The sequence below is a fragment of the Sarcophilus harrisii genome, chromosome 1 (genome assembly GCF_902635505.1).
Source record: "Sarcophilus harrisii chromosome 1, mSarHar1.11, whole genome shotgun sequence".
NCBI lineage: Eukaryota > Metazoa > Chordata > Mammalia > Dasyuromorphia > Dasyuridae > Sarcophilus > Sarcophilus harrisii.
The window spans coordinates 380,065,055-380,083,254 of record NC_045426.1 but is presented as its reverse complement, the minus strand read 5'-3'; the positions used below and the strand labels follow the sequence as shown (position 1 = coordinate 380,083,254).

The 18,200-nt window shown below is 37.0% G+C and overlaps 1 protein-coding gene across 8 annotated transcripts in view; it reads left to right on the top strand.

The window, feature by feature from the left end:
• The window catches only part of FHOD3 (formin homology 2 domain containing 3), a 638,119-nt gene that overhangs the window by 561,438 nt on the left and 58,481 nt on the right, over window positions 1-18,200 (top strand). For 7 of the 8 annotated variants that reach the window (XM_031946051.1, XM_031946049.1, XM_031946048.1 and 4 more), the window contains 2 exons: window positions 5,257-5,568; window positions 10,942-11,831. In XM_031946051.1, coding sequence (XP_031801911.1) covers window positions 5,257-5,568; window positions 10,942-11,831 — 1,202 coding nt within the window. The remainder of the gene's footprint in view (window positions 1-5,256; window positions 5,569-10,941; window positions 11,832-18,200) is intronic. The other variant, XM_031946054.1, reaches the window with a different exon arrangement.

The following is an 18,200-nucleotide window of genomic DNA, read 5'->3' as shown; positions in this document are numbered from 1 at the left end:
AGATCTAGATTTACAATCCTATGAAAAACAAGGAATGTGGGGGACTCCTGGAGTCCCTGCCCTTTTGGCCATCACCCTCTGTAGCTGAGTGTTTGCCCTAGAGGCTTAAGGAGAATTACTCTCATCCCTTTTCTATATATAAAAACCCCTTCCCTGTTTAAACAGCAACTACACATTTCCCAAAGTCTTGCGGGTACCTCAGGAAAAGAAGTCGTGAGTGCTGTGGAAGTCACTCCATCAGTTTCTTCAATGTCCATCTTTCTTCTGCCTCTGGACTCAAGGGCATTTGTCACCTCATCTTTCTCCCTGGTAACTGACTGCAGGCTGTTTCTGCATCTGTTTTCTGGTTGTCTGGATGGAATCAAGAGGGTCCTTCCTGTCGCTTCCTCATTCACCCACCCAATGGTGGGCAGCTTGCCAGGAAACAGATGCAAGGACAGAGAGAAAGTGAGATCTGAAAGCGCTTCTCAAAGTCCTAGTGGGTCGCGGAGCCAGGGGCTTTCAGAGCCCCAGAAGGGGAAAGGACGTCAGAGGTCATCTGGGCCGGAGGGGCCGAACATGTGGCCTGCAGGCCACATGCAGCCCCTGCCCTCTGGAAGGCCGTCTGAGCCACACGTAGTTTGTGTCTGTCCTTGGTATATTAACAAGTAAACATGTGTGCACATGTGGCTATGTATATACATGTATGTGAGTGTATATATGGGTGTATGTATATCTGCGTGTGTATGTGGGTATATGTGAGCATACATATGTATATATGGGCGAGTGTACACATATCTCTATGTATATGTGAGTGTATATATAAATATGTGTGTATGTGTGTGAGTGTATATGTGAGCATATATTTATATATGTGTGTATGTATATGTGTCTGTATGTGTGTCTATATGTGTGTATGTGAGCATATATGTGTGAGTATTTATATATTTGTATATATGTGTATGAATGTATATATGTGTATACATATCAGAGTATATATATACATATGTGTATATATGTGTGTATGTATAAATTGTATGAGTGTATATATATCTATGTATATATGTGAGTCTATCTGTGTGTTTATGTGTATATACATGTGTGTATGTGAGTGTATATATGTATGTGTATGTATGTATAGATATGTGTATTGAGTGTGTTCACATGGACACACACACATGTGTGAAAAAGTGTGTGCAGAGTTCTGAGTCAGTGTGCAGCTGGCAGGGACCCTGATGTACAGTGTAGTGGCCCCCACTCCTATTTTAGTTTGGCACTACAGATCTAGTCCAATCCCTCCCTGAAGGAAAGCAAAGAACTAAGCCATATTAAAATAAGCAAACTCATGCCTTTTAGTAACTACTTTGACCAGTGACTAAAACTGATTAGAATGACAGTAGAAATGTATGATCTGTAAAGGAAATTAGTCGCAGTAGAGCGCCAAAACTGAGCACGATTTTTTAATGTTAGGGCAGTGAGGTGAATGCAGGGATTCGAGCACCAGGCCTGGACTCCCCTTCCTGAGTTCAGATTGGGCGAGGATTTGAGGAGGAGAATTTACTCTACAGTACCTCTGTCATTTATCCAGGTTATATTTGGAGACTTCCTCCAATAATCAGGCTCTCACATCTTCTCCCAAGACTTCTCATTCCATTTTTAAACAGTGTAGGTGTTAGGGAAATGCCATATATTGACACAAGATCTGCTTGTCAACAATCAGTCAATATTAAGCGCTTACTATGTGCCCTTCAGGGCTCTAAGTTGCTCAGTGGATAGAGCATCGGGTCACAAAGAGTTGGACAAACCTGGAAAAGGACCCAACTACAACAAAATGCAGCTTCCACCCAATGTTAATAGTTCTACTTTCTGGGACCAAATAGAACGAGCCTAATTTCTTTTCAATGGGGTAGTTGTTCAGTTGTTTTTCAGTCCTGTCTGTTTTTCCATGATCCCATTTGGGATTTTCTTGGCAAAGACGGGAGTGGTTTGCCATTTCCTTCTTCAGCTCATTTTATAGATGAGGAAACTGAGGAAAACTAGAGTGTGGATCACACAGCTAGAGAGTGTCTGAGTCCAGATTTGAACTCAGAAAGATGAGTTCAGTCACCTAGCTGCCCAAACATTAAAAAATAATGCTTGGTTTTGATGCTCAACTTCTACCAATTTCCTTTACAGATCATACATTTCTACTGTCATTCTAATGAGTTCTAGACACTGGTCAAAGTAGTTACTAGAAGGCATGAGTTTGCTTACCTTAATATAACTTAATTCTTTGCTTTCATTGAAGAAAACCCAAATTTGCTGTAAATGGATGTGGTCAAAATTGAAATGGGAAATCTGGTCATTCACACCATCAAATCCCAGATCCTACTTTCTTGTTACTTTCCCCCTCTGCAAAAATCGCATATTTACCAGGCTTAGCTAGAAATGCAGAAGATGACTGGCGGGATTTCACTGTCTTGGAGGAGGAGACTAAGCGTACCACCAACAGTTCCCACCATATGCCAGCCAATTAAAAGCGAAACGGATGCCATATGCCAGGCTGTTGGAAACACACTTCAGTTTTGATGTGGCTATTAAGTAGGAAATGTGTGTAAAAACATGTGCTTTCTGTCAGCCAAATGTCTGACACAGCCATTTTTCTATACCCTGGCATGCCCCACTTACAAAATTAATAGGCTTTGTATCTCTTTGCAAAGTACTTCTTTCAGATTTCCAAAGGGATCACCATGGAAAAGCTTTTTGAGCTCTAATGGGAATTAAACTGAAGAGCATGCTCCTGCTTTCTCTATACCTGTGTTTCAGTCTCACTAATAATTCATTTCTGGTTTTTGGAGGAAAGAATTGCATAGTACAAACACATGGGGAAAAAAAAGCATGTTACAGCCTATTTTGGTATCTCTTGTCTCTCAGAATATCTGAATAAAAGAGAGAATCTAATAAGTTGCTTTTTGCTCTTAGATCCATAAAACTCCTTTCTCAATATACTTGGCAGGAATTTTCAGTCATAAAGTAGACCTTTATTTACCTGCCACTTTAAAGTTTATAAAGCACTGGTATTCCAAGAACTCTGTGGGGAAGGCAGTGCACATGGAATCATGCTCATTTTACAGATAAAGAAATTCAGAGGCTAAGTGACTTTCAGGTGGTCACCAATAGTTGGGACTTAAACCCAGGTCTTCAGAGTCTCAAGACAAGTTTTCTAATAACAATAATGTAATAGGATAGATTTGATTACCTAACTCCACACTAAATGCCATATTCTGTGCATGACCCCTCCATTACACAACTAAAGCCTCTAAAAACAAATTCACACAATGAACAGCTTAATAAATAATAAGTAAATTATATTTTATATATAATATGTATATATATAGATGCTTAATAAAACATCAATTCTTTAAGCCTTCTGAAGCTAGCAAAGCAAGGGAAAGAGAAATGAGGGAGAATAATAAATTATCCATTTATGACTCAGTAGAACCCCAAGAAATTCCCCAGTGGGAAAACTGGTTACATATAAAAGCTTTTCAAGGCCTGATGCACAGGCTAGTGTTTACTCCTAGGTACATACATTTGGCCTTCTTAGCAAGGGGCAGTTTGAAGAGTTTATGAGGATCAAGTAAATCTTGAAAAAAATAATTTTTCTTGAATCATTCAGAAACTAATAGCAGAATTCCATCTGTCATCAGTAGTGGAAAGGTCCTGACAAGGTTTATTGAGCAGGGACTCAAGTCAGTCAAAAAACATTTTTTAAAGTGCCTACTATACGCCAAATATTGGGGATACAAAAGAGAAACAGATTCTTACATTCAAGCAATGTATACATCCATCCTGTCCTCCAACACAGAGCCTGCTGGTCACTTCCATGTGCTTGTATAAGAGGCACACTCTCATTGTCTGCATGTCCTTGTGACTTTTTCAGTAAAAAAAACATTTATCCTTTACAACCTCACTGACTCTGCATGTGGAAGGGTTGGGGATACTTTGTCACTATCTCTTCTAATCATTGATCTTATCTTCTTCTGGCTTTTTGCCTGCATCCATTATTTCTGGTTTGGGCAAAGATTGATTCTTTAAATTTTAATTTGACATTTTATTTTTCCAGTTAGATGTAAAACAGTTTTCAGCATATGTTTTTAAAACTTTGAGTTCCAAATTCTCTCCCTTCCTCCCTCCCCACTTTCCATTAAGAAGGCACATATGAAGTTACACAAAACATTTCCATAAGTCATGTGAAAGAAAACATAGATTCCACCCCCCAAAAAAAAACTTCATGAAAAATAAAGTAAAAAAGAACACAGTGCTACAATTTGTACTTAAACACAATCAATTCTTTCTCTAGATATGTATGACATTTTTCATCATAAGTCTTTCAGAGTAGTCTTGGATCACTGTTTTACTGAGAATATCTAAGTTATTCACAGCTGGTCATCCCACAATATTGCTCTTACTTTGTATATGATATATTTCCCTAGCTTGAGCTCATGGAGGACTTTACAGATTATAGCTTGATCAGTTCATTGGAAAACTTCATATCTTCTGATTATTTATCAATTGGAGAATGGCTCTTATTTTTTATAAATTTGTCTCGGTTCCCTATACATTTGAGAATTCATTAGAGAAACTTGTTTTAAAATATTTTTTACAATCACCATTGCTAACTGTTTATTCTACTCTCTCCTTTTATCTTGTTCTTCCTCAAAAGTGTTTTGCTTCTGACTACCCTCTACCCCAATATGTATAGGAGAGGATTGAAACAGGTTTTTTTTTTTCAATTCTTTGGACTTGATTAGGATGCCTAGAAAGTTGAGCTGATCCACATGATAAATTCCACCCTCTGGGTGCACCCAGAGCAGACTGGCATGATGTAATATATTTAGTTTTTATATAGCCAGGAAATTAGACCAGATGTGGAGATCCCCATTTTACTAGAAGATAAGCATCCGGCTTCCATGTTTGATCATCTTATAAATGGTTTTGAGAACCCCAGAGCCAAACTTCTAAATATGTTTTGAAAATATGGAGCTAATTTCAGCGTGGAATTGAATTGAAGCAAAGGATGATAGACTTGTTCAGGTAGCTCTCAGTTTCATCCCGTATCCATCATCATCTTACTTATAAGGTTGTACATTCGCCGTGGATATTTTTTCTTTGTTTAGGAGGAAAAAGAATGGAAAGAAGGGGGACTACCCCACTCTGATAAGTTTTCAACTCTCACTTGACACCTTCGAGAAATGACTGTTAAGTGAATATTTTCTCCATTGTTGTCTCCACCAGTGAGTGCAAGTGACCCTGACCCTGAAGCAGAGCCTGAGACAGAAAGAGTGGAAGCAGGAGAAGGAGTGGAATCTGAGGTCGGAGTGAAGCAGAGGGTGGATGTACCGCATCAGGAAGTGTTGTGTCACCAAGGGGGACCAAAAAGTGAGGGGACCCAAGGACCAGAAGAAAGTGCAATACTCAGTGAGAAGGAAAGGCAAAATGAAGAAGTGAATGAAAAAGACAACTGCTCAGCCTCCAGTATTTCCTCCACAAGCAGCACTTTAGAGAGAGAAGAGAAAGAGAGCAAGTTAACCAGTGATAATGAAACTGGTAAAGTCCTTTATTCAGTCACGCAAAGGAATTCCAAAGAAAATAGGAGGGTGGGAGAGAAGTGAACTGCTGAACTGATTACAGAAAGTACTGAGTCCCCTTGAAAAATCATAAATTTAAAGCTGAAAGGGATCCCCCAGTGGAGGAACTAAGGTATAGAGAGGTGAAATGCCTTATATAGGGTCACATAGCTAATAAGTATCTGAAGTAGGATTTGAATCTAGTCCAATACTCTGTACACTCCATCATGCTGAGGCTATTGTGGTATACAGAAGTAAGAGACCCAGGGGAGCTATATAGCACTTTATGGTAGAGCTAGATTCAGAAATTCTGTTTAACATGTTGATAATGAAAGAATCTGTTGGTTTCCCTTGAGAAATAAGCATTATAATTCATTGATTTAGTTGTTGATTTAACTATAATCTTTAAAATTCTGTTATTATTTTATTTCAAAGGTAATGTTGTGTTGTGAATGTGAGTTTAAATTCAAAAGGGCCTGACTCCACCTCTCACACATAATGTCACTTTGGGCAAATCACTTAAGTATTCAGTACACCAGGTATGTCAATAAGAAAGAGCTTTTTTCATTCAGAGTTCCCTATATCCAAGAAACCACATAATTGAATATAGAAAAGGGAAAGAAGAAAGAGAAAAAGAGAGAGGGAAAGGAAGGAAGGAAGGGAGAGAGAGAGAGAGAGAGAGAGAGAGAGAGAGAGAGAGAGAGAAGGAAAAAAAAGAAAGAAGAAGAAACTAGAGAAGGAGGGAAAGAGAAAAGGAAGGACAGAGGGGAGGCACACTTCACCAGGCTGTTATATTGCTATAAATCTTTACAATATGATATTATAAGAGAAGCTATTTTCTTACCACCTTCCATCCCTTTGTGAAACAATAAGAAATTTTTCTTTCTTTATGTCCATTAGATTAAGAGCTATGTAAATGGTTGTTTGTTACCAATAAATTCAGGGTTTTTATAGTTTAATTCATTATCTTGCATAGTGGCTGGTACATATTAAGCATTTAGTAAATGCTGATTGATTGACAGAAAGTATTAGAAACATCATAACACAATACTGGCATGGGTTTGGTTACTTTGTGTTATGAAATTTAATACTTTCCTTAAAATCCTTAATTTGTCTTTTTTCCCAGAGTAACAAACAATTGAGAGGCAGAGCTACATAGAGGACAGATGTCTGCTTTAGAATGAGGAAATCCTGGGTTCTAGTCCTGTTTCTGACACAATCTGGCTTTGTTATCCATGACAAGTTGCTTATCTTCTCAGTACCCAAGGAGACTATTAGTTGCAGAGCAGGTGCCCATCTTCATTGGGAGAAGGAGTTTCCTCACCGCTAATTCCTATAACCAATGAAGCCACAGGTCTGGTTCACCTCTCCCCTTCCAAAAAAATTTGGTTATTCAGAACCCAGCTTTTTAAACTGTGGATTGCAACCTCATATGGGGTCTCACAATTGAATGTGGGAATTGAAAAATTATAATTATTATCAGCAAATGTTTGATTTGTATACATATTTTATATACCTGTATATCTAGAGAAATGTAAAATTTTCTTGGGTGAAAAGGGGTCATGAGTTGAAAAAGTTTAAGAAGCCCTTATCTAGAGAGAGAGAGAGACAAACTGGTATCCTGTAGCCAAACAAGAGAGGCCCACAGCACTTTGGATGCACTCCCCTAATGCATTTATGGGAGTACATGGACATTTCACACAAATGGAAAAGTCTCAGATGATCTGTGGTCTGAATCAGTGGAAGGAGTTCCCATATTGATGAGAACCTGAAGTCCACTGCAATATTTGAATCATAATGCTGATTGTTATGGTCAGTTCCATTGAAAAAAGCAATATTTGGGGCAGCTAATCAGTGTAGAGGATAGAGCACCATTGCTCTATGAGCAATGAAGTCAGGAGGACCTGAGTTCAAGTCTGGTCTCAGACACTTAACACTTCCTGGCTGTGTGACCCAGGGCAAGTCACAACACCAATTGCCTCAGCAAGAAAAAAAAAAAAAAGAAAGAAAGAAAAAGAAAAAAGCAATATTCAATCATAACTCAATATGGTGTTCTACTGTTATAAAATACTATGATATGGAATCTTTTTTCATCCCTTTAGCAATCTTGAGAAAGAGATATCAAACATTATTGCTCCCATTTGACTTAGATTAAGTGATTCGCTGAAGGTTATGTATGTTTTAAGTAAAAGAGGCAGAATCCAAACCCAGATCTAATGTCATGCCTCCTGCTCTTTATACTATATTGCATCTGAATTCCCTAAGAATTGATTAAGGCCATTTCCCTCATATGGACTACATTGTTTTAATTTTGAAACTACTCACTTTGGGGATTATACATAATCTAACTCTCCCTACAAGTGGGAGAAAAATTTTTGCACAAAGTGAAAAATAGGACACTGAAAGTATGGGTTTGATCTTTAAAAATATTAAAGTTTTTATCATGGGATTTACAAGAATATGCTACATTTAGGTTCCTAGATTTAAGGTAAGAAACAATTTGCAAATCCTGTAAAAACTGCCTGTAATGGTGAACATGATATTACTTTTTAACTCATAAACAGAGCTCTTTGCTGTGTTAATTTAAAGGAAGTTAAATTCCTGAAGTATATAATGATAGTTGCCCATTATTACTCTTTTAAAGTAAACCCTTTTGGGGTCACGTGCCATATGTTCAGCAGATTAAGTTGTATATTTTGAGCTAATTTGCCCACAATGTGAGCCTGAGCTCCAAGAAACAGCTAAGAGAGCTTAGAGAGGCTCCTTCTCTCTAGCCAGCCAGTTTGGGAGAACACAACCCAAACTCACAAACATTGTCTTTGAATGCCCTAAAGTGGGACTTCAGTTTACACCCATGAGGGAGTGTCCCTGCTGGTAAAGTCACAGACCCATGAAATATTTTAAAAAGTCCTCATTCAGATGATATAAGTTCATTAAAACTGGAATCTCTGGGGAGTTATTGCCTCCAAAAGCCTCTTGAGAGTATCACTCAACAGACTCCTGTGGCAACAATTCTTTGGGTTGCCTTCTTTTTGTATAAATGAGAAAGGCTACATAGATCATGTCAAATAATAGTCAGATGATGATTAATTAGGATTTCCATTTTAACCTATTATTTGCTTGGCCAAAAGGCAGTATTGACATTTATTGCCCATACACTGATAGAGTAACAAAGGAGAAATGTGAGATATGTTTGCATCTCAGGGATGTTCCTTGCATTTTAATTCCAAGTTTTATATTTATGAATTTACAGGAGTCTGCAATAGAATGAATGCAAGGTATGAAACCACAGTAGCACTAACCTGAATTTTATTAAAAGTCAAGTTAACTAGAATCTTACTGCTGCTTGCTCAGATATTATGTACAGAGTTGCAGGCACATACTCTCCGGAGCCAAGCCTTCTTCGTGTTTCCTGCATCATGTTTTGTTTATTATGCTTTAACAGTTAGTCATCATTACCCTGTGTAGCAGTCCTGAAATACATCAACTAGTTGGATTAGAAAAGTAAGCCAATGAACTCATGTGGGTCGGATTATCCAACATTCTTCTAAATAAGGATAACTTTCCCAAAGTGGGATCTCAGCTATCAATCACAAGTGACTGCCTTCTTAGCAAGAACAGGAGATCGACAAATGCTCCTAATTACTCACAAGCTGTGGGTCCGTCTATATTTTTATGGTATAATCGGATGCCTCCTACTTCACTGCAGTTCGTTATTACTGGGCTTTGAGAAATCCTGCTGCTTACCAGACAAGCTAGGGTGAATAGGAAAAAAGCATCTCTGTAAGTCCTGCCATTCAGATTCACTTCCATGTGATTCTAAACTTCCTCTTATGAGGAAGAGTTCCTCCCATGAGGAACTCAAAGACAGACCCTCATAGGTCTATATTTCTGATTATTGTCTGTAGATTTAAAGGGAAAATTATGAGGCTTGAAAGAAACTCATCTATGTTTTTTTTAACTTTGTGATTTCTTCTTTTGCTCTTACATTCATATTTTTCTTTGGGGTTTTGTATAATATAAATTTGATAACAGAGATTTTTTAAAAAGTAAGCAAAGAATCCAAAAGTTTAAAATACTGCACAATTCGTTAAACATTGCCAGCATAATAGAAGAATAAAAGAGCTGTTCAGAGCCATGAAAAGATTCATTTTGATTTAGTTCCTATGCCATGTCAAATACACTGCTCATCATTTAATAATATTTGTTTCTTAAGTTTATTTAATTTGTGAAACTGAATAGGGATTTTCAGAACATGAAATAGCAAAAGTATATTTTTAAAAATGTATCAGCAGTGAAGGCCTTCATTCTTCTTGAGTGGCTTATAATATGACTTTTTAAATTAAATGCCTCATAAGTTTGAATCAAAAAACAGTAAGACAAGGCCCTTTCATTATGGTTTTTGCATGTTAGTGGCAAAGTAAAAATGTCTAGAGCCATCCTTGATTTCCCTATTCTACTAAGAGAGAAGAGGTATCCCAAAGAAACTGTGCAAGGAACCCTTGATTCATTGGGGGTACCTAAGGATCCTGTCCTTACTGAGTTAACAAGAGAGACTCTGATCTTAGCTTACGAAATTTATGTGGTCAGCTAGGTGGTGCAGTGGATAGAGCACCAGCCCTGAAGTCAGGAGAACCTGAATTCAAATCTGTTCTCAGACACTTCTACTTCCTAGCTGTGTGACCCTGGGCAAGTCACTTAACCCCAATTGCCAGAGAAAGAGAGAGAGAGAGAGAGAGAGAGAGAGAGAGAGAGAGAGAGAGAGAGAGAGAGAGAGAGAGAAGAAAAGAAAGAAATCTCAGAACTCTGAAACTGACTCTGTTGAGAACAGGGGAAAAGAAAAATGAAAAAAGAAATGGAGTATGTGTTATCATTAAAAAAAGAGTGATGGGAGACTCAAATCAGGGACCCACCAACCATGGCCATTCAAGAAAATCAATGAGGAACTGCTTTCTTTAGAAACAGGTGTTCTTGAAACTAAATAATCTTCATGATTTTGTGGCAGGCAGAGGGATGTCAGTGGACAGAGATGACATTTTGACTACCTGCCCAGGAGAGAAACAGTTATATATTAGTGACTGTACATCATATCTCCAAGAGAACCATTCAAATATGTATATATATATATAGATATATAGATATAGATATATAGATATATATATATAGATATGGATGTGTATATGTATATGTATATATATGGATGTGTATATGTATATGTATATGTATATATATGCAGATGTCGATGTTCCAGATGTACACCTGCCAAAATGTCATTCATGTCCATCACTATCTGCTCCTGCTAATTTGCATCCCCTCTGCTACTTTTTCATTAATTTTGCTTTTGTGATTTCAGGTCTCTGGTCCCAGACCATTCAGGATGCCGGTGTAAATGAGCAGTGTAGCAACATTCTCAACAACAAGCGGTTCATGCTGGACATGTTGTATGCTCATAATAAAAAACCCAAAGATGAAGAGGAGAAGGAACCAGAGAAGGTGGAGGAGGAGAAGAAGAGGACGGAAGAAGATGAAGAGTCCATCCCCTGTGTAGCCAGTAGGATCTCTGTTCTCCAGGCCAACACACAGGTTAAAGATGAGAATGTCAGAAAGATGGAGATTGAAAACTTGGAGAACCAGGGCAGTGTGAAAGCCTTTGCTGAAAAGTTCAACAATGGGGAGCTCTCCAAAGGCACAGTCTCATCAGAGACAGGAATCGGTGAACAGGTCTCTGAAAAGGCACAAGCACAACCAAAGAAGGAGTCGGACTATATTTGGGATCAGCTCATGGCAAATCCTAGGGAACTGAAAATCAAAGAGATGGACTTTACAGACTTAGGAGATGAGGATGATATAGATGTTTTAGATATGGATTGGGGTCCCAGAGACTCACTCATTCCTCCTCCTCCACCTCCACCTTCCTTTTTGTGTTTGCCTCCACCTCCCCCTCCCCCTCTTTTTGATTGCTCATCTCCAACTCCAGCCCCTGCTAATTTATTGGCTCCTCCCCCAGTGTATGGCACTCCTCAGGGTTTAGGGTGGCCCCAGGTTCCCAGGGGTCAGCCAGCATTCACAAAGAAGAAGAAAACCATCCGTCTCTTTTGGAATGAGGTGCGGCCATTTGAGTGGCAGTGTAAAAACAAACGCTGCAGAGAATTCCTGTGGTCGAAACTGGAACCCATTAAAGTGGATACTTCCAAACTGGAGCACCTCTTTGAGTCTAAATCCAAGGAACTGTCTGTCACAAAGGTACCACTCACATCTAGCTTGTTCCTTTAATTCGTGGCCTTTCTTTTCATCATTGGTAAGATCATACAGCTCTGTAGCTCATGCATTCAGTAGGAGCCATGTATCTGTTAGGTTTTGAGTTATTAATGTATTGTTCCCACCAGAGATACAAGTTCAATGATTTTTGTTCTTTAGTTCTATTTCAGTTGATGTGGATGTTGATAATGTGGGCAGTAATCAGTGGAACATTAACAAAAATGGCCATCTAAGAAACCAAATGATCAGAGCTAGGAAAGAAAAGGATAAGCTTAAAAACATTGACCTGGTAGAGTTCACATCAACCAGTTAGCAAAGAAACATGACTGACTAGCTGGAAATAACATGGTTGTTCAGTTGTTTCAGTGATGTCTACCTTATAATGACTCTATTTGGGATTTTCTTGGCAAAGATACAGGAGGCGTTTGCCATTTCCTTCTTCAGCTCATTTTACAGATGAGAAACTGAGGTACATGGGGTTAAGTGACTTGTCCAAGGTCATACAGCTAGTGAGTATTAGAGCCCAGATTTGAATTCAGGGAATTGAGGCTTCCTGACTCCCAGCCTGTTTACCTGTGCTATCTAGTTGCCCAGAAATGACATTACCCAGTCAATGAATATGATGATCCAACAATCCTAATTTAACATTAGATAGTTTAGACATTGATTATAGGATGCAATTCTATGCCTTCAAAAGATGTCATATCTTGAATGAATTTCTTTAAGTAATTCCTTGAGAAGGCTTACAGATATATATAGAGCTTTCCAAATAACCTAATCTATGTATATGTTTTGGATTGAGTAGACACCACATGTATTGAGGTGACTGAAATTTCTGGTTTATACTGGGGTGACTGATTGAAGTTTTTGGTTTACATTTGGATGTTTTAGCCCTTCGCTGTAGTATTGCAGCTATGAATTACACTTTGTATTCCAAATTACTAAAAATAAAATAGCTCTACTGTAAGGTACCTATTAAGCATGACAAATAAAAGTTAATATAGGGCACTGAGAAAAAAATACTCCACTAATAGACTGATAAACATATTTCTAATGATTCATTGCATTAAAAAAATCCTAACTTGGACACACAGGTTTCTCATCTTTAAAAGAAGGCTGAGAACTTTTAGTCAATTTATATCAGTCTTGAAAATGCTTCTTTTTAATTATAATATCCACAAAATTTTATTCAAGCTGCAAAATGTCCTTTGACACAACCCATGTTTGTTTCTCCCTCTTAATGAAACAAGGTTTGTGGAAGCACTTTGCCAAGTACACAGCCATCTACAAATGTCAACTGTTATCTTTACTAGCCCATTCTTCTTCCTCCTGCGATACATTACTGCTTTCAATAATTATCTTTGCCAGATGAGCCTTAAGCAAAAATATTCCATGTTCTCCCGTGGATACAGATTCCCTTAAAGGCAAAAAAAGAAGGAAATAGAAAAGCTCAAACATACAAAATTTTATTTTGTATATACTGTTTATCTCTACTAATCCTATGCTTTGGGGAGAATGGGGAAAAGGAAAGGGGTAGCATGGAAGGGGTTGATTATCTGCTGGTTGTATATTAGCCTGAATAAGTTGTCTTAAATAGCTATACAAGGGGAGAACTCCATGCTGTATGAACTCCATAAACTTCTTGTAGTATGCAGCTGAATGCATTGGGCAAAGTGTCAACAATCCACAAGCAATGGGGAATGACTTAGAGGGCCAGGCTTGCTTTTCAGGCACATGGCCAAGAGCTGCCAACAATTCCTTCACTCCCATCTTTATTCCTCCTTTAAGTCCTCATGGGATTTCCCATGGTGAGCTGAAAGAACTTGCCCCACCACTACCTATACAATTTAATATTTAAAATGCTAGTAAGATACAGCTATTATAGACAGTTCAAACAAGCTTGTAATCAACACAGTTGGACTTTCCAATCAACTAGTGTGGAAATCTACTGTATTTGAAAATAAATCAATACCCAGAGTTAAGGTTCTTACAGTACAGAAAACAGGAACATGTATTGAACTATGATTTCCTACAACTCATTTGAATATATAAATAGAAATATAGAAAGACTCATTGTGATTGACTTTAGTTGGTTCACTAGTTCTTCCTTTATCAAATGCCTCCTCCTACCACAAATAGACATACAAACACACACAATGAAAAACCAATTCATCCATTCTGCATTACCTACTCTTGTTCTAGAACTCCCTGTGAAAATGAAATGTAATTAGATTTTCCCAAAAGGAAATCTCCTTCAGCAGATATGCGGTCTATCACTTGTCTAGAAAGCCTTGGTGGCTGGATGGTTGCCAATGACCAAAAAATTCAGGAGATTCATGTCAGCTAACTAGTGATGGCCAGTCTTTGACAGCAAACGTGCTCTTTCCCTGGGGCTGTATTTGAAGCCTTTCTGGCCTGACAAAAGCTGCCAAAGTTTTCCCTCTGTGGTCTAGTTGTTGAGGTTCTGTTTTCACCTCCACACCACCATGAAGTATCAGAACAGGAATTTAGTGAAGGCATCTGGGAGATGATGAAGAAAAATTCCTATCAAAAACCTGCACATTCAGGTAACTAAAGACACAATTTTTGTTTTATACATCAAGTAATTCATGAAAAGATGATACCAGTGACCCATGATCAATGTCACAATAATTCAAATTTGTCTAGAAACAGGGACAAGGCATCCACATTTTTTCACCCAATTCTAAATGCCTCCATTTAAAAGATAACTGGCTAGGGATAAAAATACATCTGTGGCTATAGAAAATATTTTAGCTGTTAAAAATGAATTGATTATTATTGAAATCAAATTTTAAACTTTGGTCTCATTAACCCACTGAGTTAATTTACACAGGTATCATCCAAATAGTGTTTTTCTATTGTGTCCATTTATTTAACTGTGTATCATAAGATTCCCATTGGTAGGAGTAGGGGGAGAAATGGTTTAACTAGTGAAAAGAGGGAAATCACCAATGTGAGTACCTAGGAAGAAGCTAACTTTGGCAAAGGATAGGAAAGAAGAGGAAAAAAATAACCATTTGGCAATGAGGAAACATAAAACTTTATTTGTTTTTTTAAAAAGATTTTTAAAAATCCCCTACAACAGGGAACATCACCAATTCAGTCACTCTTCTGATCATATTGTGTTCTACAGAGTTAATTATGAGAGGCCAGATGATGGAGTGGACAATGTTTTTTAAAAAGAAAATAAAAAAAAAATTTAGCATGGCTAAATGACTTCCCTAGGAAACCCTGAGTATGTGGCCCATATAAATATTCTGCATTTTTGGTCTTATTATGACATGACTTTTAGTAGGACTGGTCAGGAAAAGAGTTATCAGTACTTAATGTATCTTTAAAAGTTTCTGAGTTAAAATTATATTTCCAATAAAGACAAGCTTATCAATATATAGCAGATCCAAGCTTTAGATAGGAGTTTGACTACCTGAATTCTAAGATCTCTTCTAACACTATGACTCCTTGCCATTATATTCTATATCTCAACTGTAGAATAGAAATGTAAGATTAAGGAAACATGTAGATCAACTTAATGAAATTCATTCCAAGATGTTCCACAACTAGAAATAAAAACACAGCTCACCACTTTTTTGGTGTAGCCAAGGTGGGTAGGTGCTAATTAAGGACATGGAAAATAAAGATGAAATTAAAATTAAATGAACTTTATTTTAAAATTAATATGGATTAAAGTGGGAAAAAGTTATCCTAAAGGCTTCACTACATTTTTTTGGCTTGTGTTACTTGATACAGATGTGACCAATTTTACTTCTGTTTCTAATCCTTAACTGTGAATTTCCATAAAACACAGCTATAAACAGCCACTTCCTAATTCTGGCTCCCAAGAAGTTTTTTATTAAACACAATAGAGTGTACAAAAATAAAATGAAATAGACTTCACGTGGCAGCATATAACACAGGGGAGTCATTTGTAATTTAGGACAGAAAACTTACACCAAGAGAGAGTCATGGGGATATGATTATAATCATGAAAGCAATATCCCCCACCCTACCATTCCCCATCCCAGTAGAGAAGGAAGCTGATTTGCCATATTAAAGATTATGGTGATGACTTAATTAGAACTGATAAGAAAACAAAAATATGTCTTGTAATTTTCTGTCTGAGTGGGTTGTGGAATATGGATCTACATATTGCTTCTTGTTTTGTCAACTTAGATATTAGAAGGGAGAGAGACAGAGAAGTCACAGAGAGGAAAAAGAGAGAGAGCAAAAAAGTAAGTTTACTTCAAAACAAGCTAATGTGGAAAACTAGTGGAAAGAAACCAGGACTAAGTAAGGAAGGATCTGGAGACCTGAGAAATGCTCTGGGATCATGAGCAAATCTCAGTTTCCCCATTTGGAAAATGAGAGGCTTCAAGTAGAAAATCTCAAAAACCACTCTTCCCTCTAACATTTTTTTAACAGAAAAAATATAAACAATATACTGGGTTTCATTATTTTGCATCTTTACCACTGGACTAAAGTATAGTTTAGAATTCTGAGTTTGATTGATTCTGCTGAGCTGTTCCATGTCTCAGAGGAGACAAATCTTGTGGAAGCAGCCAAGATTCAGATGAGATAAGAAATTGTATATTACTGGGTCTGGGTTGAGGATTGTCTGATACTGATAACATTACAGTTAGAACCAATAACTCAGCAGATAAGTCATTTAACACGAATTCTTGGTGGCAGAATCCCCTAAAATTGAGAATAACAGACGGCTAGGTAGCACAACATATAGAGCACTGGTTCTGGAATCAGGAGGATCTGAGTTCAAATCCAGATTCAGACACTTTACTATCTATGTGATCCTGAGCAAATCATTCAACCCCATTGTCTTGCCCCCCTAAAAAAATTATATATGTATATACCCATACATATGTTATGTATGTTTGTTCCAACAGTGTTTTATAGATTTTTCTCTTGTCTCTTAAAGAATAAAAACAGCAAACTATTCTCAACAATGGTAAACTAGGATTTGACTTATGAATGAAAGTGTAGATTTCAAACATTATTTTATATAATATTTCTACATTGAAAGTTTTGGATAAAACTTATTTTTATATCTTGCTGCTCCTCTATATTATTCTGCTATATAGAGACAATGGGGTATATAAGTGAATAGAGAACAGAAGGTCACACACACTGGCTGCATGACCCAGAACAGGTGATTTTACATACATACATTTTTATTTATTAATTTAGCACATTAGGAGTTAAAATATCCTTAACTTTGCAGAGGCCCTGAAAGAAATTCCCATAGGTCTTCACATCATGCTTTGAGAACCTCTGTAGTAACTGATAGGGACTTGGATTTAAAATCAAGTGTATTTGAATTTATATCTTGCTTTAGACAATAACTAGCTGTATAGCACTGGGCAAATCCTTTTACCTCTCTATACCTCAGCTTTCTTATCTGTAAAATGAGCAGATTACACTTAATGGCTTCTATAATCACTCTGAGCTCTAAATGATCTCCATGGAAGACAAATCATCATTCTATACCATAAAAATGAAGTGAAAAGTCCTTTGTTGCTCTTTGGAATCACCATCCAAAGGTGAGCCGTTTATTTTCATCTAAAGATCCAATTATTATGAGCTTTGGAGTTCATTGAAAGGTGCCAATTCTTTAAATTCATTTTTAATTTACTTATTTTCTAATATATAACTGACCTGCCACATACTGTGAAATTCTTTCTTCTCATCTGGAGAATCTTTTTATTAAAATTTTTTTTAAATTATCAGTTCACTATTTAGTTATTTGATTTAATATTTTTGAGCTTTTGGTACTCTTAATTCTTAGCACATACATCCTTCTCCCTCTCTGCCACCCCTAGGCTTCCAATATGTCTTTTTAAAAAATTGTTTCCAAACTTTATGAGTTTTATTTACTGTTTTTATCATTATTTTCCTGCTAGAAAAGTCTACACATCTATAAAATGAGAGGAGTGGACTAGATATATTCTAAGAATATTTATAGCTCTAAACACTATAATACCAATACCCAAATTAATCAAAGTTCAATTTTCTAAAATGGATAGTTCTATAATGTACTAGGAGCTTATGAACTTAATTACACTATAATCCCTATTTAGTGCTAGGTCACTAACAAAATTTTCCTGTTCAATTCTTCCTAGCAAATATTTATTCAATATTTACTTTGTTCAGAACATATGTTAGGTGTTTAACATGATCAAAGTTTAGATATGATACAATTCCCATCCTTATGGAATTTTCAATTTAATAGAAGATCAAAGGACAAAAATATACAGATAGCTATAATTCACAATTATATAACTCACAACTAAAATAAGTGCATCAGAGAGTTTTAAAATAAGT